This window comes from Hyalella azteca, unplaced genomic scaffold, assembly GCF_000764305.2.
Source record: "Hyalella azteca isolate HAZT.00-mixed unplaced genomic scaffold, Hazt_2.0.2 contig5386, whole genome shotgun sequence".
In the NCBI taxonomy this organism is placed as follows: Eukaryota; Metazoa; Arthropoda; class Malacostraca; order Amphipoda; family Hyalellidae; genus Hyalella; species Hyalella azteca.
In genome coordinates this window covers 635,780-660,400 of record NW_025935579.1, presented here as the reverse complement: position 1 = coordinate 660,400, position 24,621 = coordinate 635,780, and the positions used below count along the sequence as shown (strand labels likewise).

Below are 24,621 nucleotides of genomic sequence, written 5' to 3'. Positions count from 1 at the left end.
ATGATTAACATCATGCGTGTACCATAGCTTTGCATGATGTCGGGTGTAATAAAACCATAGCAAATCACAAGATGAAAACTTAATAGCTACACAGCTTTAATGCTAAGATACAATGAACAATTACACAACTCAAAGTATCGCAATAGGCACGGCAGGAATTATTTGATCGACAACCTTGGCACACACGAGCAAGATAAGTTAAAGAAGAAACGTGCACAAACTTCGGCCGATTCATTACCTCGAGATAAGTTAATTGTTGTCTGCGTTTCTGCGCGTGTCATTTAAAAATTGTCACTAACTGGAATGAACCTTACGTTCATGTATAGAATAAAATGAGAATTTCATAAACAATTAAAAGAGGCAGTTGAAAATGATGAGAATGAATTAGTCCTGAATTGATGAGCAATTGCTTGCAACGTTCGATAGGTAACGTTTTACGAGACAGAATTCAATAAAGGTCTCAATAAATAACACGTGATCACAGAGCGAAAAATATGACAAATTGAAGATGACTCGCCCCCAAGGGGACCTAAGAACCGAGACATCAAACACACACAACACGGGGCAAAAGCAATGCTAGTAGGCAAAGAAACCACGCAAAAAAAAGTTGACGGACCAAATTATTGTTATGAGAGAAAAATCTATCATATTACACAGATATATATACTCCGTCGAAAGAACACTCGCATAGATGTGAGGCTAGTAAGCAGTGAGAATTGATACGTTAATAATGATGTTGGGACTTCAGAATGACAAAGACGCGTGTAACTAAACGTTGTGAGGTCAGGTATGTTAATTACGCGTTATCTGCTCACTTACAATAATTATGTTTGAATGAAATAGACTTTTAGCAAAACCTCAAAGCTCATTACCGGTTGTTTGAAGCAATTATTGGAAATTATGCTGTAGGTGTTGAACTACAAAGAATTAATCTTAATGTCGCATATAAACAAATATTCGGCAACATATTTATGTGCCCGTGAAATAATAGTAAACTATGCATTCTAATTGGGTAGTTCATTGCCTCTATCAACTCGCAGTTATGCAAGACTTGGAATTATTCTAAATTAATTCACATGCAAACTGCGATTTTCAACATAGTAATTAACCTTCACTGAGGCATAAAGCTTTAATTTATTCACAGATAAAACTAAAATATTTTTCAACACGGAAAAAAATTATTTGCATTCAAAATAAACTCAGGTAATAGTCAACAAAAATGACAGTATTTTGCAATTAAATATAACTTGCAATCTACGCTTCTTAATGACTAAGTGAACTACGCACACACAATGCTTCGTCAGGCAAGTTTTTATCCTCTACGACGCCATCTGCTGTCAAACGCCAGTCAAACAATAAAAAAGTTTCCGTCAGAAATAAAAATTTTGAATAGGATGTTCAGAGAGAATCTAAACACTCAAAGAGCGTTGGAGAGTCTGGACAATAAACATAAGATATGGTATAAGACAATGCAGCATTGCTCCATCATTAGCGTAATTAATTACTAGAACTGACACCGCTGCCTAGAATAATATTGAGCAATTTATACCAAGCAAACTGAGAGCAATCAAGTTCACAATTTTTGTATTGTTAACTGGAGTGCTATCAGAATAATTTTATTAATTGTTTCTCACCAGTGAGTTTTGGAGAACACAAGATGCCATATCCTGACTGCTATTGAAAAAATAATAAAAACAGCTAATGAAGTGAACCCTACTACGTGTTAAAATTCAACCACATTGAATCCACAGTAAAATGTACAGTAGGTACAGTAATTCACAGTACAGTAAAAAATGTAATCATCTGAATTGAACATGAACGTCATGACAAGCACTCAAATTTACTGCACAGTCCCAGCGTAACCCACACGGCAAGAAATCATCACACGAGTAAACTAAAAAAAAAAACAATGGATCATGTTGTCCAAATAATAACACACTTTTTCACCCACAGCTGAGCAGAGGGCGGACATAGCATTGACACGTCCTTTAGCCACACCAACTTGGGTCAGGATGACTCAGACATCGGCAAAAAGTGCATCACTATTATGACAGTATATATTTCTCACTCGTATATAAGAGCGGCAGAAATAGAGTAAACATACTGGACGTGAGTTGTACCGAGCAGGATAGGGAAGTGTAAAGCAAAGCGAGATCTCCAGGCACGAGAAGAGGGAGCAGAGGACGACACCGACGGGCTCGCGTGTGTTCACTTGTTGTCCGCTGTAGGCAGAGAAACTAATGCAATTATATCGCTAGTGCAGTCACGCCAGTCCCGTCCACACTTAGATACGAGGATTTTGTGCTGACGTTTAAAAAAACTTATCAGTTACCTTGACGGAGAGTCAATTCAATAGAAGGGAATCTCGCGGACATGATGAAAAAAATTGAACGCTAAATTTTCAGAAAACTGTTGAATAAAGGAAGGGAATAAATGATACATGAATCAATGCTCTCTATTAGAGAGAATAATGTAGTGAGTGCGGTACGATCGATCGTAAAGTCACATACAAATATCCCAACATTCACGAACATACAGCAAGATGTTAAAATGCTACAAATCAAGACAAATTGCCGCCTTGAAGTACTCAATGCATCAGTTAGGCCAAGAAAGACATAATTAACGTCCACTGGTCATAATAACAACAATATTTCAGTACTATTCAACACAGTTCAAGAATGACATTATGGAACTCTAAGGTAAAATTGAACGCATTAAGCCAATAAGTACAAGGCAAAGTTCAACGGAACAATTCATATGAGTAGCGACTAGGCTGACACACAAGAGGCGTCTATCGCGAATGACGTTGGAACGACGTTGATTACGTATGTGTTGATCTCGATGAAACGTTTCATCGTTGATATAACGTTTCATCGACGTTATTTCAACGTCAAGTGCCTATTGGCTATGGGACGCTGGTGACTGAAATGAGGTAATTCACAACACACTCCTTTTATCTATCATGAATATTACTTCACAATATTCACTAAGAATATTTCACGAAGTACGAAATATTCTCTAACATTAAAGTAACTAAAAGATTTCGATGCTTCATTATCGTGTTAAAATAAGAAAACTATCCTCTAGTTGTGTAAGACGAAAGTATAGCTGACCAAACCAAAAGAAAACGAAGACCACACAGTTTAAAAAATCATGCAACAGAAAATTTACCCAATAGCTTTGTCATGAAAATTTCGCCCTTATTTTCCTTGTATTGAGCCAGAAAGCGTCTAGAAATGATTGTTAGCCAGGCAATTCAGGTCCATGGAAAATGGCGCCGAGTTCAATGAACCGAAGTTAATAATAAGAATAGGTTGAAAAATTTACCTGTAAATTGCCTGCAGGGTTCATAGGAGCGAGTCAGTGCTTGCATAGCGCGGTTATTTATTTCCAGGATGAAGATAATGGGAAATATTTTAACCAGATCTAATCACTGCTGTAAAATACATAATCAAGCAAGAAAACTTGCATTGAATGTCTTCAAATAGAAACATAACTCGTCGAATTATGTACTTAAGGTACTACAAACAACCATGTCTAATAAATAACGCCACAAAACAAGTAGATTTTGCGGAAAATTTTGACAAACGTTCAAGAATTTTAGTGTAAAAAAAAACATAGTAGTATAATATACATGTAAAGGAAGGTCTCACAAAATAGGATGATCATTAGTCAGGACATAATACGCTGGAAATATCGCTATGCCAGTCATGATGCGCCATAACAATTGTAATGCTGATCATAATACGCTGGAGTATTGCTACGCTGGTCATAATAAGCAGGAACATCGCCGTGCTCATCGTACGGGCCATTACCACAAGACCTACAGGAGACATCATCACAAGAAATTGAGGTGAATGCATCCGGTTTGCAAATTCACAGCGCGTAAAATCACACTGAATATGGACACGTTTTGTTTATATATGGGGAACATAGGGGCGCAGTACACAATGATCACGCAATTCAAATTAAAAATGATCATTTCGATAAAATTAATCAGAAAATCTGAGTCATCTATGAAGTATCTTCCTTTCATTAACTCGTCTCACAGGGAAGAATTCTTTCTCAGAAGAATTTACTAAAGCAGTTCATTATAGCATAGAAAATATTTACAATCCAATAAACCTGTTTAGCCTACATGCAGAGAAATAGAATGTGGAGGTGACTTCAGGATGCAAAATTAAACACTTTGATATCGCGTGAAGAGTTAAATGAAAAATATTATGAATAAAATTTTACAGCATCATTGTCAATAAAAAGTTAGTGTGATGGTTATAGCGTTGCTATAGCGTGAGCTTATAAATGACATATCTCCTAATATCAAAAGCATGGGCAGTGATATTCCATTACACACAAGGAATTACAAATCCACGAGCATGTACATAACAGATTATTTTCTTCATGCATTACCAAGGCGATTTAAACGCAAATTCCTGAACCCGCAATCATCCCTTAATTTAAAGGTAGAGGAAGGAAGAAAATATTTTCCTGTGTTATCAACCCAATTAAAACGCTAATTCCTGAACCCGCAATCATCCATTAAAGGTATAAAGAAGAGAAGCAACAGGTGCTAGTGGGACGGCGGTATACAGTACGCCTGCTGGCCTTTACCGAGCTGAGGCTTGGGGCCAAACCAGGACATGCGCCAGTTGAGGGTGTCTTGTAGCAGCTGCTGCTCCGTAGGCGTCAGGTGCAGCAATGTCGCCACCGCCTTCGTCAGGTGCACCGCCTGGCAATGGATACTCGCTTAGCACACAGGCTGCTAGTTTAGCTAACCCATCCTAGTAGTAAAGCTGCTAGTTTAGTTTACTCGTAGTAATAATTTTGCCTTCATGAGGTGCACTTTCTCGCACTCATGACTCGCCTCATACTCCCTGGAGGTGATGAACTTGAGCACCACGTGCTTGAGGTACTCATGACTCACTTCATACTCCCTGGAGGTGATGAACTTGAGCACGACGTGCTTGAGGTACTCCAGGTTGATGGGGTCCACGAGGCCGTCCTTGGTAAAGGCGGGCACCTCGGCGCTGCTGCGGGTCACGTAGCTGCTGGAGGGGAGGACCGCAGCCGAGTGACTCCTCGGCATATCTAATAGGCAAAAAATTCCAATATTATTTCGTTATTTCGTACTGCAAATTTTGTGAATAATAAACTCGTAAATTGAAAATTTGTTAAACTGTGACATGTACTTTCGGTGGTTTATTGAGGAAATTGCCTGGTAAAATATTTAATTTTTTTACAAAGATGAACGGTAATAGATAATTAAGAATGAATAAAACGCGACAACTTCAATATTTGAATTCATTATAAAATATTAGAGGTTCGACCAGATGTAGTGTGTCTGCTGGGCTGCGGCGAGGCAGCATTCGTGGTCTGCTCGGTCTGCTGCTCAGGACTGATGCGTAGCTCTCGCTGCATGGTCTTCTTCATGTCTGCTATGCGCTGCTGCTGCAGCTTGAAGGTCTGCAAGAATAGAAAAACAATAAACATTCCCAGTTTGAAAAATTTGTAGACAATTAAATCGAGTATACAAAGAAAGTAATTATTGTCCGATAAAAAATCCACCCACAGATATGACATCGATGAGTTGCCGTGCCAGATGAGATGCACAAAAGATGCTGTTCAATGCAAAAGTTTCACTAGCTGATAGAATTTTCAGACACAAATGAATCATAACCAAACCTACGGCATACTAACATACCTATCACTTGCCACGCAATGTTTGAAGTAGTGCCATAAATGAAGGTACGGTAACGAGCATAAATGAAATCAATCGTATGCGTGTTTCACTCATTAATTTTTATTAATGATAATTTAATTAATGATTAATTTAATTAATGAGATTAATTTAATTAATGATAACGCTTGAAAAGCCCATCACCTGCTGCTTCTCCTGAAGCTCCTGCTGCAGCTGCTGCACGGTGGCCTGCAGCTCCTGCTCTCTGGTGGCGTGCTCTTCCTGCAAGGAGGTGAGGGCGTCGCTCTCCCACTCTCCCGCCTAACATCCGCAGAAAATACAGGATATTTAAGCTAAAAATTTTAGTACGGGATGATTAATGTGTGGTATAAACGTAACATGATAATGGTTAAAATGTAGCAAATTTGGCTTCTTTACCATCGCAGATAAGGTAAATATGAAGATAATGCTTGTTGAATTCCGGTGAGGAACGATTTATGTTACCACATGGTTGAGATACTTGAGAAACAGCATTTTTGGCTTCTTTACCAGCACAGCGAATGGAAACAATATGAATGGGGGTGTGGAATTGTATCTATCAACTCTTATCGACATGCAAAAATACAAATGTCAAAACACTCTGTACAATTGTGTGATACATACATGCAGACTAACTAAGGTTAAACTCGTGGTCGTGGCACAGTGGACATGGCTGTATTATTTACAGAAAATAATAAGGTTAACCATCAATTATTTCTCATAAATGGTTCTTCTATAATGGAGAGTTGAAGCAGCCTTATTGATATGTAAAAGCGTAATCTAAACAAAGAAATTTTTTCCTAGGTTCGCGGCGCGGAACTAAATTTGATTTACAAAACAAATCCCAATACATGTTTGAAAATTTATCCCTCATCGGCAAATTCATCAAATATTGCGATCATCCGTAGTATATTCTAGGTTCCTTCTTAGTTCAATGATTTATTAATGCGAGAGTTTGACCTTTAGAAAAGGCTTACGGCATTCGCAAAGTTATCGTATTCAACCGCGCCATGCGCCATTTATACTAAGAGGTAACCTACTAATACAGAACAAATTATTACGGGCCTTTTGTTGGGACTGCCTGTGCTGCTGCTGTAGGCGCTCAGTTAGCGTTTTCAGACGTAACATGTGCCATATACACCGAGCGTAGACTACCAATAAGGAACAAATTATTACGGACCTTTTGTTGGGACTGCCTGAGCTGCTGCAGCAGGCGCTCAGTTAGCAGTTTCAGCCGCGACAGGCGCCATGTATAATGAGAGTAACTACTAATACAGAGCAAATTATTACGGACCTTTTGTTGGGACTGCCTGAGCTGCTGCTGCAGCTGCTCGAGGCTCTCCCTGAGGTGCGCCGTGTGCAGGAGTTGCTCGTCGCGCTCGCCCTGCAGCGTCGTGACGCGGGCGGCGAACTCGTCCAGGTGCTCCGACAGCTTTGTCTTCTCGCTCAGCAGCACCTGAACAGTCATGCGGCACGTGTCAGCAAACACAAGGCATTAGTCGGCAATACCAGCTCGTAAAGGAAAATTTGGCCTTTTCAATGCATTTTAGAAGCATAATCACGCATTGATAAACGAAATATTTCACACAAGTTATACGAGCGCACTGTGAAAAACTATTTAGTGAACTTTAATACAATTTTCAGATTTTTAATAGTCTTGTACAAAATAGGAGCTCAAGATACAATTCATAGTTCAATTTTAGAGTACAATAAAAAATATAAAAAATTAAAGATAAGAAAATTCAAGGAGAAACATGAAGAATGCCGCTATACCTGCTGCTTGTTTTCCAGCTCCAGCTTTGCAGTTTCCAGGCTCTGCTTCTCAGCTCGTTCAGCTGACAGGGCTGACTGCAGGCGCTCGGATTTAGCCTTTTCAGCAGCGACCTGCGCCATATACGCTGTGAGTAACATATTATTCACGGAAAGTTCACAGAATATGACGGGACAATACACGAACAGTTAGCTGAACTTTGAACTGAGCGTTGTAAAATTGTATGGCTGGGCACTGGTCATCAATCATGAAGAAAAATATTGTATTGATAGTTTGAAAAGGTCAATCATACCGTCTTCAAAAACAAATAATATTGGATGAACGTTCCTCTAAGCCGATGAACATTATGATGCAGGAAAGGATATCAAAAAGACAACAATAAAATAAATTTTTACGTCACATGTAATAAATGGAAAAAATCGTTAACTGACGCATAAATACACCTGCGTTTGTTTTTGTTGCTGTACTTCCTCGAGGAGATTCTGCAGCTGCTGGTAGCGCTGCTCTGCCGTGCGCGCGGCGCCTCTTGCTGCCTCTGCATCCTGGCACGCTGCGTCCCGTGCTGCCAGCGCCGCTGCCTGCGATGTTGGCGTGTTAGTGACAGCAGTGGGATGATACTGACAGGAGTAGACAGGTACTGACAGGAGTGGGATGATAGTGCCAAAAGTGGAATGATAGTGCCAGAGGAGGAATGACACAGACAGGAGTATCATTTTTATAGCGTTGGAAGAATGCTACTGCCAAATATTATGTCAGAGGAATTATTACTGAGGGCTTCTCTCTGCAAATGCAATGGGTATATAAAGAATATAAAAATCATAGGCATTTCTATGCTATAGTTGTTATACCATAAAGAAGTGAGAAAAATTGACCAGCAAATGTAGTAACTCACGAGCTGCTGCTGCATCTGTTTCGCGGCGACTTTCTCCTTGTCTCTTTCTTCAATGACACATCGCTTCTCTTCTTCCAATGCCTTCTTCTGCCTCACGAGCTCCTCCTCAAAACTTATCTCTTTAAGTCTGCACTCTTCCTGCACCTTCCTCACTTCCTCCTTGCACTTTTCAACCTCCAGCAGGGCCTCCTTCTTGGCTCGCTCGCGCTCCTCGGTGACGCGTTGGCAGGTCTTCTCTTTCTCTTTGATGAGCCGCTCCTGGAGTCTGTCCACCTCGCTCCTGTGCTCCGCCTGTGGAAAAATATAACTCAGTACTCACTGCAGTGAGTGACAGAGAGCGCATTTTCTCGTCGACGAAAACGTGAAGTCACGGACTGACAGACGGACGGACGGACATGACGAGCACAATAGGGCATTTTTCCCATAAATGATAAAATGCGCTAAAAACAATAAAATCATTTTCCGTTTATTTAACTGATAACAACATCAGTGTGACCAGGTTACAATCAACTGAGAAAGCTCATGTTTCGTCTGAAAAAAAATTCGGTAATCATTTTTTTTTTTCATTTATGTAATTGATGAAAACGCAATGGTTTTTAAATTGATAAGTATATTATGAGTATGAGTCAGTAATACCTGCAGAGTAGATATTGCAGCAGCGTGCTTGGTGCGTTCAGCCTCGAGTTGAGGCCCGCACTGCTGCTGGTGTTGCTGGTGCTGCATTAGCTCCTCCTGCCGAGCTGCCTGCTCTGCACTCAGCTCTGCCTCCAGGCTGCTGCATTTGCTGCGCCACTCCTCAACCTGAACCAGCGGTCGCATTTTCATATTGAATACTTCAATATAAAAACACAAAAACATCGAATATCTGTCATGATAAAGTGTGCCAATATTTCAAAACAAGTATAATTAAATGTCAGCTGCAAACCAGCAAACTTCTGCACCGTAAGCTTATCTGCCACTTTTTAAACCTTTCTTGAGAATCCATCAGAGCGAAACCAAGACTGAAACAAAGATGTCCTCAAGACAGGTTAAGTGGATGCTTGGACTCCTGTGATAGACTCATTCATAAAGGACTGTTCATTGGAAGGAATCTTACAAATACTAACCTTGTCTAATAAAGACTTTTCCCGATCGGCGTGTTGTTCTTGAAGTTCTTTCAGGCCACAGTCATCACTGCTAGTTCTGCGTTCAATGTCATAAATCAACATTGAATTACAATGAATATTAATCTGAATATATTAATTTTGAATACCGGTATGTATAATATCAGAATTCAATATTCATATGTATAATATCAGAATTCAACATTCAATCTATCCAGCATGTTCAATTCGTTCAATGTTCAATTCTTCCCTCACAAGAAATGAAAGAAACTTGATAAGCAAACTTGCTCATGTACTAAGCTTCCTTTTTTTGTTTCTTGTGGCCATGCATTTCCATAACTCTTGAACAGATGTAGAAACAAGTCCTATGCCATTATCATCCCACTCTACATGTAAAATTATCTAAAGACTAGAATCGCAACTTATATGCAGAAGTGAAACCTAAAATAAATAATAAATGATTCCTGGAATAGTGTATTAGTGGGATAATTACCTGAGCTGCTGCTGTCGACACTGCTCGAGGTGGCGCACCTCCTGCTGCAGCTGCTCGACCTTGTGCTGCAGCTGCGTTATTTGCTGTCTGCTCTTGTGCTGCGCTGTCTGTAGGTCTGCCTCCAGAGCTGCCTGGGTCACAGCGCGCTCACGCAGCTGACACCGAGCTGACTCAAGCTCTGTGCTTGTGTTCAGGAGCTGAAAATAACAAACATTAAGCCAAGCTAAACAGGCAACACAAATGGCATGTAAACTCAAGTTTAATATATTTATTTTATAGGTCAAAGAATTTCTCAATAGTCAATATGTTGAAAATATTTTAAGAGACTAAAAGTACCGTATATCATGTTTCAGATAATTTTGCGGCCTACCAGAGAATAATGTTCCATTATTAGTGATACATAAATCTATGTTGACATACCATAATTAGTGAAATGCGTGAGCAACTTCAAATATGATAAGACATCTTTCTATTAGACATCAGTGCCATCATACACCAAAGAAGAAAGTTAATGAGAACAAGCATAAAAAAACTGAAAATTTTTCTTCAAAAAATAATTAGATGAACACAGTAACCATAGGTATTTTCAAACAATAGTTTGACATTAAAAATATATTAAAACTATGAAACCATATATAAAAAACTATATGTAATTTAACTACTATATATTATAGTTTGATACCTACCATGTGTTTGATTTTGGCAGCTTCTTGTACACTGAGTCCCTCAAGCTCATCGCAGTCTTCTTGCACATCTTGAAGGCGCTTTGTCAGCTCTGGGCATATCAGAACAAAATTATCTCCTATCTTTTAATTCATAATTGAATAAAGTTATTAATTTAATATTACTTTTAACTTGAATCCCACAATTCAAAATTGAAAATCTATAATGCAATACATGCTCTCTGTTTGAAAACAAGAATACAGCAATACCTTGCATAAGGAGGCATCCTTTCAGTTCATTTAAAAATGAATTGTTAACTGCTGCTCAGACCATATTTGCAGTTAAACCAAAAATTGTCTACCAATGCTGCATTATTCAATATCTTCAGCTTTCACTGTTCATTTATAACTCCTTAATACAAATTCCTAGGAATTTTTACAATTTTGGTAATCTAATGAATTTTAGAGCTAAAAATGTTCAAAAAAATAGATTAACCCATTAATGCCGAGCGGTTCCATATGGAACCAAGCTATAATTTTTCACATACAACGAAAAATAAATATATGAACATACTTTTTGCTTATTACCATCACAAATGATAATATTCTCACAAGGAACCGAAAAAAAATTCAGAAAATAATTCTCGTCATTAATGGGTTAAAACCAAATAAACATGCATGTAACACCAAAATCAGTTCCATTCATTGACCAGGAGATCTGAGACCAGAAATTTAATAAGATTAGTCCAAACTTATTTATATTCTTCAAGTCTATGCAGGCGTTTGAAGTTTACTGACCAGAAACCATTCAGAGCAGTAAGAACCTAGGCAGGCAATGTGCTTACCTTCATTTCGTTCTGAAAAAGAAAGATTTCAAATGCATCAACATTACTATTGGCAAGGCATTGCTTGGTACAGCAACTAATGAGAAGAAATAATTACCAGCAAGAACCAGCTAAAAATGGTGAGACCAAGTAACATTAGAAGATATTCTTAACAGTGAATGAGCATGCATTACAAAATGTTTGAGTCTAACAAATTTAAATAAAAATATTTGTAGAACATTTCATAATTTCAGCCTGATACACCTATATAACTTAGCATTTCCGACCAATTAATTTTATCAGACAAAAATGAAACAATAATTGTGTATAAGATAAAATGAAAAACAAAATGTAAGCAAGCAACTTCATGGAAAATTTCTAACCAAAAATGAGTTGAATGTAGAATAGGTACTTTTATAAAATCAATTGAACAAATGAAAATAAATATACATAGTGAGGATGGAGATCAATAAATCATGATTTTTCCACTAATCAATATGAGGAGAATAATTATATTAATTGGCACACTTCTAACACGTTCTTTATTCTTGGGCAATAAATATTATTGAAAAAATAAGATCACAGATCCATTTAGGAAATTTTAATAAGTTATGTATGCAGGCCAGTTAAAGTTAATAAAAGTTAAAGCCAGTTAAAGTAATAAGTTATGTATGAGTGAAGATGTTAAAGAAAATTTCTCAGCTCCAACCAATTGAAGGAACTCTTTGGTATTTAGCTACTGCAAACATCTTGTACGAGTCGTGCACAAGTTATTGTCCATCACACCTATTACTTGATGTCTCTCATGCTTTAAAACTACCAACCTGATGTGTCAATAACTCAGCCTAACAATAACTCTTCTATTTTAATAATATATATTTATATATATATATATAGGTATATACCTATTATTAGAGTAATATGCAAGTACACTTCATAAATATGTATATGAATGTATATAGGTATATAGTCCCAGACTCTAAAATCAGCCCAAGGCATTAGTGGGTAGAAAAAAAAAGTACCCATTTAAAAATTAGTTATGCATTATTAGGCCCCCAATTTGTTCTATGGTCATTCCAGACCTATTATAATTCAATGAAATCCAAAAAGTAGCCACTAGATATTTCCTTCACATCAAAGTACATTTCGCAGTTTTGCACTTTTGTATATGTTCTTGGACACTTTTTTGGTCATTTTTGTCACATCATTGATAGAGAAATATACGTAACAGGGATTTTTTTGTAACTATTTTATGTTATCCCAACCTGAACTGTAACTTTAAAATCAATTTCAACTTTATTGTCAATTGCAACATTGTGGTTAATTTAATTTGCATACTGCATTTTCTCAAAGTGAAATATAAAAAGAACCCACATTAGTCTTTAAAAAATGTATTATAATTTTACTTAGACACAATGTTTTTGAGACTATAACTTCGTGTTTGATGTTATTTTTTTCATGAATTGGTCAAAAGTCAATAAAACCAGTTATGAAAATATTAGTCATTAGTAAAAGCCTCCAGTCAAGTGTGTGAAATGGGGGAGCCAGGACTGCAGACCTTTGTCTGTTTTGCCAAGTAACCAGTTTAGCTCCTTAAGTTTAACCATGTTGAGCTCCTTCAGCAAACTCAAATCTTGACATGCATACACTGGGATTTTTAAGCATTTGTTGTTTTTTTTCAATTTAGAATAATTTAGGCTCCTCACTACAAAGTACAAAACTAATGGCATTACAAGCCTAGCAATTTTTGAGCATATACCTACACTAGTAGTACGTACTCATGAGGTTTGGTACAAATTTCACAGTGCCAAGTACAATTTTTCAAAAGATATGGGAAAAAACTGAAAAATATTTTTTTTAGAGTCCAAGACTAGAAATGATCTTGACAAAAAAAAAAACACTTTTCATTTTTCTTGTCAAAACTTTTGAAAAAATGGACAAGGCACTTTGAAATTTTTTTTTAAATGTGAGCCTTTTACTACTGCATAGGCAAAAAAATTCATGGATTGTACTACTAGCCAATTTTACTTAGGAATGAAAAAATAATAGATTCAAAAAACATGTTTTCATTAAGCAACCCATTGGGTTATCATTAAAAAAAAATGCCCGAAAACATTTTCTGATTGTATTATTAGCTAAAAACGAATACATAAATAGAAGGTTTGATCTTGTATTTCAATTACCTACCAGCCTTTATTAAATATGTTAGAAGAGCCTATGTAAATATACCTATTAGTCTATTTAAGGAGACAAAATGTCAGTGTTGTAAAAACAAATCCATGGACTTTGCACTCCCTTCATTTCAGACACTGGACAGTGTGCCTTTCAAACAAATCATCTGTCAAATTCTTTTCATGGACTTTAGAGTTGGTTTACACAAAAAAATGACATTGAAATTAGAGTTATAGCATTACAAAGTTTAGTGTATTCAACTTTCATTTAAAGAAGGAACATTTTTTAGGTTTAATGTGTGTTTTTTTCACTTTGAGAGACTACAATAAGCAAATTAGATTTACCCTAACATGCTGGAATGAAGTTGAAGATTAATAAGAAATTGAAGGCTAAAAAGAAATTGTTACTCGACACTACTATGAAGTTTATTGCTTCTATACTGATATGTTGAAAATTACCAAAAATCTACCAAAAATTCAGATAAACTCACAAAAATGTACCTTGGTATGAAGTAAATATCTGAGGACTACTTTATTTTATTTTATATTTTTGTGATGGTTTCTAAATGACTTGTGAAATAGTTAAGAGAAATGAATCATTATTATTTGACTATATGAAAGGTGTTTAGAGGACAGGGCAATAAGCATTGCAGCAAAAATGTTATATATTTTGGTATTGTATAGTATATAAGATGAGTCCTTCCCAGTTCATAATGGTCCTCTTGTTCAGTGATGAAGAAGGAACTTGAATCTAGAAATTTATTGATTAGGCATATAGATGCTCCCTGTGAGATGAATTTTTTTTCTTTCCAAGTGCCATACCATTAAAACTAATCTACTAACAAATTACTTATCTACTTGTTAACTAATCTACAACAACTAGGTAATTTAAACAAATACTGTATGCATTGCTGAATATTTAAAATGTACATCTAATGCGGATTTGAAAAGTAATGATGAAAAAAACAAGCTCACCTTTGGAAGCATCAAGCTCCTTCTGCAGTGATGAAATAGTAATGTCTTTTTTTTGAAGTGCTTCTTGTATTTCAGAAACCTGAAATTGAGAGTAGTTTCAAGACATATAATTTATTTGGAAAGAAGCTGGTAAAAATGGGAAATGTTTTATGCTGGATTTTTTTTCATTTCTACCCAGCGCAATGAAACAATTGATAATCTTCACATAAATTGAGATCCCACAGAGCTCATAACAGCAAAAACATGATAAAATAAACTTAAAAACTGATAATATATATATATACTTTTACTGACCTTATCTGTAAGATGGCTACATTTTCCCCTCCATTCAGTCTCCTTTGCAGACAATCTGGCAAGGTGAGCATCTTGTTGCTGCTCTAAAGCAGCTCTTAGCTTCACAACCTCCCGAGCTAGAGTGTCCTGTGAAACAATGAAATATTAGTGCTTTAATTGTTAGTGCAAGCTATCATGTAGGAACAATAATTCTCTTTGATAGAGGAGTTGAATCCTATGGAAGTTTTCTAGCTCTTGGATGGAAAGTCAATTCATTAAATTTATAGCAAAAATCATCACATTGCCAATAGCCAAATTTATTGTGTTAATGACAAAAAAAGGTTATTTTCATTATACATGCTCCACAGAGCCATCATTATATAAAGAAGATTTTTTTTAGACCACAAATTTAAATTTAAATTAGGTGAAATAAAATTCAGCATTGTTTAATAGTTAACCTGCTGTTTAGTAGGAGTTGGTGGTGTAGGTGACATCGGACTGTCAGATCTTGGTGTTGAATCCTTGCCATCTAGGGAAGGAATTGGTGAAAAACCCGGAGACAGTGGCAATGATGTTAAGGAAGCTTCCCGAGAATGTGACCGAGATGATGAATTTGAAAGGGGACTGTGAGATATACTAGGTAAAGAAGATGGAGGACCTTTCCTGCTTCCATTTGCTTGGATTTGTGAGGACAATACATTGGTGACCAGTGTTCCTGGATTTACAGGAACAGCAGGACTGGCAGGAATTGAAGGAGTGTGACTGCCAGAACGTTGGCGAGAACCTATTACTGAATTGGCAAGGTTTTGAGGAGCAGCATATTTTTTAAGATCTGCTACTCCTTCAAGCTTGCTCTTCAAATTACCAAACATTTCGGATTTTGAAGTCTTTACAATCAAACCAAATAATTCTTAGTTCAAACAAGCTTTAGAAACTAGAATCAGAAAAATCAAGGCAATCATGCATGATGATAATTATTCAATTAAAAACAAATTTTTAAAATTCCATTTTCAAGACCAATCAATGGTAAATGTAGATGAGTATCCTGTGAACTATTGACCTGGTGCTGTAGAAATAATAAAAGATGTTAATAAGAATTCCTGTCATGAATATCTAGAATGCTTTGAGCAATTCCAACATCAACCTACACTGGATAACTCAAGGGCTAGACACATGTAGCCACCTTGCGTAAGAGCACAGGTCTTTGCCTCTCAAAAATACAGTAAAAATCTTCTTATGTTGCTCTTCAAAATTTTATAGGAAAACCAAACTCTCAACTGGACATAAATGCTGATTACCATACCTTCTTTCAAATACAAACCATAAAAAAATTACAATTGAGTACAGCTGCTTAGGTGCCAGGTTGACAATATTTAAAGCATTCAGAAGGTTGATGTTGGCACAGGGCAGATTTGAGGCAATTTGCAGGCCTCCAGCTGCACACCTCTTGTTCAGCGGTGCAAGAAGTTGAGAGACAGGAGGTAGCAGATGTTCACATATGATTTTGTAAAATTGCCTGTGAACTGTCAATTTTCACTTACGGTTTAGAAAAACACAGGGAGGACGAAAATTTCACCTACAATTTTGAAAATTCACCCATTAATAGCCTTTTTCAGCTGCTTTCTTTGAAAAAATCTGGAATCTGCCCAATATTCCAGTCTGGCGTGTAAATGGCTCTTCATGGCTCATGGTCAGGAAGATGTGCCAGGTGCGCAGGAATTAATATTGTCATTTCATCACTCTGCGCAGTGTACCGTACTAGGCCTGTACAAAAATGTGTCATGTGCTGTGCTTTATAACAGTTTAAAAATGAATGCGCTGCCCACATGAACGTATATCAGCATCATGTGGTGGTTGAAGTTGACTAGATTTCTAATGTGTTAACACAGGTTATAAGAGTTGACACAGTTATGAACATATATTCATAACTGTGCTGATATTATTGAGTGAAATTGAATTACAGAAGTAAAGAAGGTGACATGGCTTGAGACGTGCTTTTGGTGCCTTCTAATAAATACCTACATCCCGGACAAATTTACAACCAGTATAATAGTGCAAACAACGTACGTCTACATTGGGACTATGTTACATCCATGACATCCTACCAGCCAGAAAAATGGACATGATTACGTAATACCAATGTGCATAAACAGACAACATAAATTAAGTCAATGCGGCATAATTACAGAGCATAATTAGACTATGTGATACAAAATATTCAAAAAGAAATTGTTTTTTTAAGTAAGGCAGGAGGAGCCTTTTCAAAAGCTTTATAGCATGGTCTACACAGGAATTTGATAGTTTAGACAGATATTGTTTGCCCAGGTTGAGAGACTTTCAAGCTAACTTCTAACAGATACAGTTTGGTAACGAATGACTTTTCCAGAGTCTGTAACTAATTCTATAGAACAAACAAGGTTATGGTTACCAACAATCAAAGAAATAACTTTTCCAAAATTTCAAAGTACAAGAGGGTGATTGCTACGAATTTAAACAATATCTCTTATCTTAACAGTATTGCCAGAAGACTCCACTGTGCAGAAAGTGGATGAATATTGCAAGATCTTTGGCAACGCTTCAGTAGCAAAATTTACTCCTTCAGAAGATCTTGCTGACACATATAGATTGAAATTTTTGCATTAAATATATTTGCTAGTCTTTGGCCAACTAATTAGAAAAAAGTAAGGTTTCCGGTATGTTGGATGGATCAGGATGCAGTAAAGCTTGTCCGCCATGGTCAGAAAGATGTGCCAGGTGTGCGGACAAATTTATATTGTCATTTTAACGTCCTGCGCAGTGCGCCGTACTATGCCGGTAAAAAAATGCGCCATGCGCCGTACTTTTAGAAAGCTAAAATAGTTTAAATATGGATGCGCTGCAACGCAAATTACGTAATCACACTGACCGTACACACAAACGTGTATCCACATTGTGTTGTGGTTGGATATGAGTTGCCTAGATTGCTAACGCGTCAACTCAGGACTCAGGTTCTATGAGTCAGCACAGTAATGAATATTCATTCATAGATCACAATTCAATCAGACATGAATTACAGAGCTAAAGAAGGCAACATGGCTTCAGATGTGCCATCGGTGCCTTCTAATGAATAATTGGACTGGTTGTGGCAAGTAGGGTATGAACCTGTACGTCAACAGTACGATCCTGCATGCCAATGTTGGGACTACATTACCGACATCCTCCGGGCCAGCAAAATTGACATGATCAATACCTAATAACAATGCGCGTAAATGGACTATACAAATTAGGTCAATATGGCATAATTACAGAGCGTAATTATGCTACACAATACAAAATATGAATATATATATTTGCAAGATAATTCAATGGTCTGTCGTTTATTTTTGCTTCATTTGAGCAATTATGGTTTCCAAATCTGGGTGCGTTATGTTATGTCATGCGTACTTTGAATGTGCAAAAATTATAACTATCATGTGAAAATTGTTACGTAGGTTATCATAGCACGAATCGCAATAGAGTATCAAGATTGCAGTTCTGCCACCACCCTTCATTGAATTATCCTGCCTTTTTTCTAAAATTCAATAATCTCTCTTCCAGCAAAGTTTGCGGAATTCATTAGCTGCATAAAATACTCTCTGGCCTCTGCTGTGGTGTTTGAGTTCCGGTTGGCATGACATCCGTTTGCTTGTTTGACACTAATTTTGCAAAGGTTGCTTCAGATAAATTAATCATTGCCATTCCCATGTTCCACCCTCAATTTAATGTAGCTAATAATATTGAATGGCATTATTCATACAAATCTGTATCTATTAAACTTTTACATTTTAAGATCTGATGGAAGCGACGAGCATCCCTAACAATATGAGGATGTATATAAAAGCATTAATGATCTAGAAGCGGGCTTCACAAAAAAAAAAAAACATTTCAACATGGCTATAATTAAATAAAGATCATTACTTGTAGTATAATAAACATGAAGTTTCCCTATTAAAATGTGAGAAATTATAAATTTCTCACTGATTATTTCTGTCATTTCCAAGCTAAATATTATTTCCAAACAATCTTTTATAATAATAAAGGTAATCTTGAATTATTTATTTTTCGACGCAGTGCGGTTGCCTCTTGTCCAGCTTGTGCGGACAAGTCAATGTCCGAGACTGGGCAAACAAGCTCGTCAGATTTCTTAGATTCATGGGGCTGTTCCGAGCGGTGGTCGTCACTCTGTGATACTTACGAACTACAGTTTTGTGCCGCCAACTAATCAGTGTCTCCAGAAGCATCATACTCATCTTTCATTAAGTATTTCTCAAACTTCCTATAAACCTGATTCGCTGTCCTTTATTTTGTGCGAATGCCGTGTCATTTTCCTTTTGTTTGGTTTGCATTAACTATGCTCATTTTTGCTCCTGTGGGAAGTTGGACACATTTTTTAAGTGTATCATTTTAAGTAAATTTATTTCAAATTAATGTCTAATATATTGCAAATCTATATCAAAGTTTAGGTATTTCAAATATATATATTGAATTTATTTCGATATCTATATCAAATATATATCAAAAATATTAAATATACGGTTGTTAAATATATATCAAATTAAATAAAATATTTTAAATCATTTCGAAGTATAATTGAAGTTTATCAAATATCAATAGTTCTATTTTTGCCAGAAATGGGGTCGTGCAATTCACGATGGCAGTTGGCTATACTGTGTCGGAATGTGCAATCCTAATTTAAGTCTTTCATCTTCTTTCAACACACAGTGAAACCTTTAGCGTTTCTTGCTGTCTTTTTCCGTCCAACTTCCTACTCCTGTAACTGATTTCCTCTAAATTTCTTGAATTAAACTCTTCATTCATTCCATTTTCGTGAAGTCATAACACTGGGCATTAAAAACCTCAGGTCAGTCGAAGGCTTTTTGAGTTAATTTGATCTTTGCTGCTGAAATTGCTGTTTATTAATTTCATAGTCAAATCCTGTATGAACCTGACCGAGATTATGTTTATGTCTTTTTAGTATCAACGTTCTCAAGTTTCGGGTCCAGTGCTGTTGATGAGCCTTTCCTCCGTGCTACGTTATTTCTTATACGTAACATCTACGTTGTCTGGCGTCACGGCTACGTCGCAGCCCCTGGGAGACCCCATCTGGAGCCCGTTTAACTTTCGCCACGCTCAGAGCAAGCCAACCTTATTTTATTCCTTGCTATTGCTTACCAAATTTTCACTTCCTCGTAACTGCTACCAGGAGGATGAATAAGTAAATACATGAAAACCTTATAATTCATTTTGGCTATTACTAAGAGCGCCGTTGATGCTTCCATCCAGCCAATTTTACTTCTTTTGAATTCGTTTGATTGAATAAAAATTTGAATCCAAACTCGGCTGTGTAAATCCTTACAAAAAAGTTATATTTCGTTGGTCATCAAAGTTTATATCAACTACGCGAGTCGAACTAACAATAATAAAATGTTAAATGTAAGAAATGTCTGGGACTCCAGGTTACTTCTGACTCTTCCGCTTGTCGGATACGGAACATACGGTAATCATAAATTGCGGCTATTAAACATACGAAATGTGAACATACGGTGTTCAGTGTTGCCATATGACTGGAGATAATTTCTTCCAAAATAAAGTTCTAGATTTCTCATTCGCCAAATTTCCATATCAAGAAAAAATCATATATTGTTGAAGGATAATTAAAGGCATACTGTACTGAGTATTGCGTCTGTTCCTCCACAAACTGCTCTTGTGCGGCATAGAATTGATGGCTGGGATTACGCAAACTGCAGAAGTCAAGATTAGAGAACCACACCGCAAATCATTCATTTACTAATAAGTGCTAGGCTTAATTGCATAAAAAAACACAGGCACTAGAAGAAATCTATCTTAATTATAAACTTTAATTTTTATTTCAACAATGAAGGTTAATTAAAGAGGCGAACAACAAACATTAATAAAAATGAGAATAGCTTCAGAGGGACACATCACACTCAAAGTCAAAGATTGTTCAGCGTTGAAGAGGGCCGCAGAACATTAGCGATAGTATGTAGTAGAATCATTCATTTACAATTGTACCCTAATGTATGTCATGTTTTATTTCATTATCTTTCGAGTGTCATGTGCATCTTATTAATCATGTATCTTGTTTCCCTTGGTGTAATATTTAAGCAGAGGAAAAGTTGCTGAAACAAAATTCTTACAAGTCCATATGACATGCACTTTTGATTAAGCTGCACCCCTGATTGCTGAATTGGAAATTCACTTGTTGCACCTGATTCTTTTCTGACCATCAAAAGCCTGATTAAGATGCTTTATTGCATGATTTGATCTTCATCTCTGCTTGCTAATCCCATCCTGATGCTCCATTTTGGTGAGTACAGTGCATTTCAGCTCATTAAAATGTCACCATGCTTATATTTGTCTTTGCTGAGCTCTTAACATATGTTTTCCAGTTATTCATGCCTGTTTTATTGAATGATGGATGGTTTTCACTAGTTCTCATGTCAATCCTGTCTTTTATTGCACAATTTACATTTTGCTTACTTGAACCATGTTGTGTCCACCCTTGAATAACTTACTTTCTGCAACCCCTTCCATGCATTGATGACTTTGTGTGTGACAAAACAGTTTAAACATCCTCCTGATGTCAATATTTCTAGAAGGCTAGTTCTTATGAACGCATTTATTTGACGTTTAGGAGCGGTTGGTGTGGAGCTGCAGTCTTCTTGATGAGAACCGATGATCACTCGACCAACTCCTGGCCATCAAGAAAGAAGCTAAGAGATTCCACCTATGAACCAAAATTTGATTTAGATACCAACTTGAAGTTGATGAGCCTTGCGCTTTTCCTAGATACTTTGAATCCAGACATATGTGACTTAGTTCAATTTTCTAGTTGTTTCCAGGAGTATATTAACTGATTATGGTGCTAGTGTGGATAGGAGTATAGGAGTATATTTAATGACTTGTGCAACTTAGTAGGACCAGTTGTCTTTCATAATCCGCTTATGAATGTCCCATACATCAATGAGGGAATCATGTTGTGTCAAGAGTAGTAGAAACTTTAGTCTGACTAGCTAATCCACCAGAAGTGCGAAATTAGGATTTAGTCTGACTAGCTATATACCAGAAGTGCAAAATTAGGATTTGCCGATTTAATTCTTGAACTGCTTAACTGTTGTTTTTTCTTGCTTTACTTCCATTGGTTTTCAACATATAGGTATTGTGTGACCTAGTCCGCTTATGCATTCCTGTGCTTGGCACCTATTTGTTTCTATTTTGCTAGCCACATACCATTTGCTTTCAAAGTGTGCTCTAGGCCCTAGATAATCATGAGCTCTCCCAACAGCCCAGCAAATGGTAAGATGGCTACAACCCTTTGGGTATACTTCCTGCCATAAGGTAAGAGTGTTGGTGCTGAGTGCAGTGTGGAGTGAGTGTGGTGTGCCTGGGTGTGGTATGTGAGTGTGTGACTTGAGCCACAAGCCACTCAGCATTGATCTCCATCCCTCCACCAGTGGTCAAGTTCTGCCTTGCCAACTATCACTCCTTGGCTTGTACCTGAAGCCTGGGATGGTTACTACTTGATTTATGATTACTACTTGATTACTACTTCTACTAGGGATTATTACTACTTGGTTACTACTACTACTAGGGATGGTTACTACTTGATTTATGGTTGTTAAAACCATAGGTGGCCTTGGCTAATGTTTGAGTAAGACATTATTATCTGGCAGCAGAAGCTCTTGATAACTATTTTTTTAATTTGTCACTGTTCTATTATTTTGTAGTTACTCGAAACTACAATGCTAGGAGGCCTCAGTGGTCCACTCATTAAAGTACTTTAACCAGACCACCAAGTGGGCTGAAGTGACAGCACCGCTAGTGTTCCAGTTAGACTAGGTACCATTCATTTATTGTTGTATCTGCCATTTTGTATTTTGTGTTTTGTTAGTAGTAAATTGTTTAGTGTTTTCCATGTTTTATGCCTTCCTGAATGTGACTCCTTCTGACCACATTCAGTATTTGTTCCATGACCAAGGTCTCAAGAGTTACAGTCTCGCATATTTGTGCGGGCTTATCGGGAACCGCTACAGCGTTACTTGAATTCTACAGACGATGTTGCCATTCTATTAAGATGAAAACTGTGTCTAAATCAGAACTGTGTCAGAAGGCTCCGCAGCCCCTGTTAAGTGCTGCGCGCCGTGGAATCGATGACCGTGATTTGCGCGAACGCGTGTGCGAAGAAATATAAAAAACTAAAAATGTGCGGGAAATTTTCCTGTTTATATACATCTTCCTGAGTGTGGCTTGTCCGGAAATTGGTTGCGATGAGATCCTGCCAAAAAAATGTAAACAAAATGTAGTTGCGGTCACATTAGAGCGGTCAGACTGGTCACTGGATCATCACATGTTCAGTTGACACTTGCTGTACAATCGGACTGTTTTTAGGGTAAAATTAGTTATTTGGGGTAACACGTGCAAAATCGTGCATCATAGTGACAAACCAGAGATTTTTTAGAATCAGTTCATTTTTAATTTCCTCATTTAGGACTCAAGATTTCGACCAATTTCTTAAGTAAGCTAATGCTGGTATCCATGATACTTTACTGGTCTACTTATAGGACTCAAAAATGAATTTGAGACAGATTCTAAAAAACTACCTGCTTTGCCACTATGACGTGCATGCAACCTTGTAAATAAGTTCGTGGCTTGTAAATAGTTTTTCATTACTCAGCGTAAATGGCTTTTCATTTAAAATTACCCAGCAACACATCTTGAAAATGGTTGGCGATGGGCCGCGACGCTTTGGGCTTAAAAACTCATATATTGGCGACCCTGCTTCCACCTTCAGCACCCTTGCCAGAAGTTATATTGTTGGACTGAGTTCTTTCACTTAGTGAAGTCCTAGTCTGGAAAAGTCCTATTTTTGTCTGAAATATCGCGGTTCTAATATCATATAATTTCAGTAGGTATGAAATCTCGCGGCTCGAATGTCATAAATTTTTGTTTGATTAAAAAATCGCGGTTTGCACTTCGCAAACATGTTAAAACCACGGCTCGAAAAATTCAGTCGCGGCTCGCCAAGTAGATATATTCCATACTAGGGTCACTGAAGTCAGATAGTCCAAATGGCAGCATTTCCAAAAACTTTGAAGTAAAAGTTGCTTGTGATTTAAACATTTTTGCAAGAATGGTCTTTTCATTGAACTTGATTGAAGGATGGGTTGCAAATATCTTTAATGTTGATTGGGTCTGGAAATTCTTTGATTTGACAATCATTTATCAATGGTAAGTGTTATTGGTTGTAAATCAATTCCACTATGCAGAGGGTGGATGCAGCGTCGGCAATATAAGGATTTTTAAGCCCAAAGCGTCGCCGGCCATTTTAAAGATACTTCGTGTGCGTTAGCTTGTAAGCTGTTGTATGACTATGAATGCCACTGACTCTCTTAGTCTCTCATTATGATGAAATTGATGATGACGGTTTGAAGGTTTAGATGAAGTCCTGCGCAGACTGCTTGTATTTGTAACTCCTGGACTCGGCAATTATAATTATTATTTAATTCAAGTCTTCATCTTCATTCTTCTCACAGTCTCACTTTCTTTCCTTCTTTCTCGCGCCTCGGCTGATGCTTGTTCTCCAGGTTGTCAGCAGTCTCTCACAACGTGAAGCGATGGGCAGCTAATTGTCGTTAGATCCAGTGCTGTCCACTGGCTATAAGGTAGCTATACCAGACTCTCTCTCATAAAAAAAATATCAAG

The 24,621-nt window shown here is 37.1% G+C and overlaps 1 protein-coding gene across 3 annotated transcripts; it reads right to left on the bottom strand.

Annotated features, from left to right (window-relative positions):
- Positions 1 to 212: 212 nt before the first annotated feature.
- Positions 213 to 15,949, bottom strand: LOC108668900 (golgin subfamily A member 1). 3 transcript variants are annotated; one of them, XM_047880413.1, is made up of 17 exons: positions 15,339 to 15,949; positions 14,902 to 15,027; positions 14,608 to 14,686; positions 11,483 to 11,494; positions 10,662 to 10,750; positions 9,976 to 10,172; positions 9,486 to 9,561; positions 9,016 to 9,180; positions 8,380 to 8,670; positions 7,931 to 8,065; positions 7,490 to 7,600; positions 7,011 to 7,172; positions 5,882 to 5,998; positions 5,328 to 5,463; positions 4,925 to 5,088; positions 4,612 to 4,729; positions 213 to 2,222 (listed from the first exon to the last, which is right to left on the bottom strand). In XM_047880413.1, the coding sequence occupies exons 1-17, from the start codon at positions 15,750 to 15,752 to the stop codon at positions 2,209 to 2,211; spliced, it is 2,406 nt and encodes an 801-aa protein (XP_047736369.1). In that variant the 5' UTR covers positions 15,753 to 15,949; the 3' UTR covers positions 213 to 2,208. The 3 variants fall into 3 exon arrangements, with proteins under 3 accessions (XP_047736369.1, XP_018011647.2, XP_047736367.1); XM_018156158.2 differs by having other exon boundaries at positions 213 to 4,729; XM_047880411.1 differs by lacking the exon at positions 11,483 to 11,494 and having other exon boundaries at positions 213 to 4,729.
- Between the last annotated feature and the right edge of the window lie 8,672 nt (positions 15,950 to 24,621).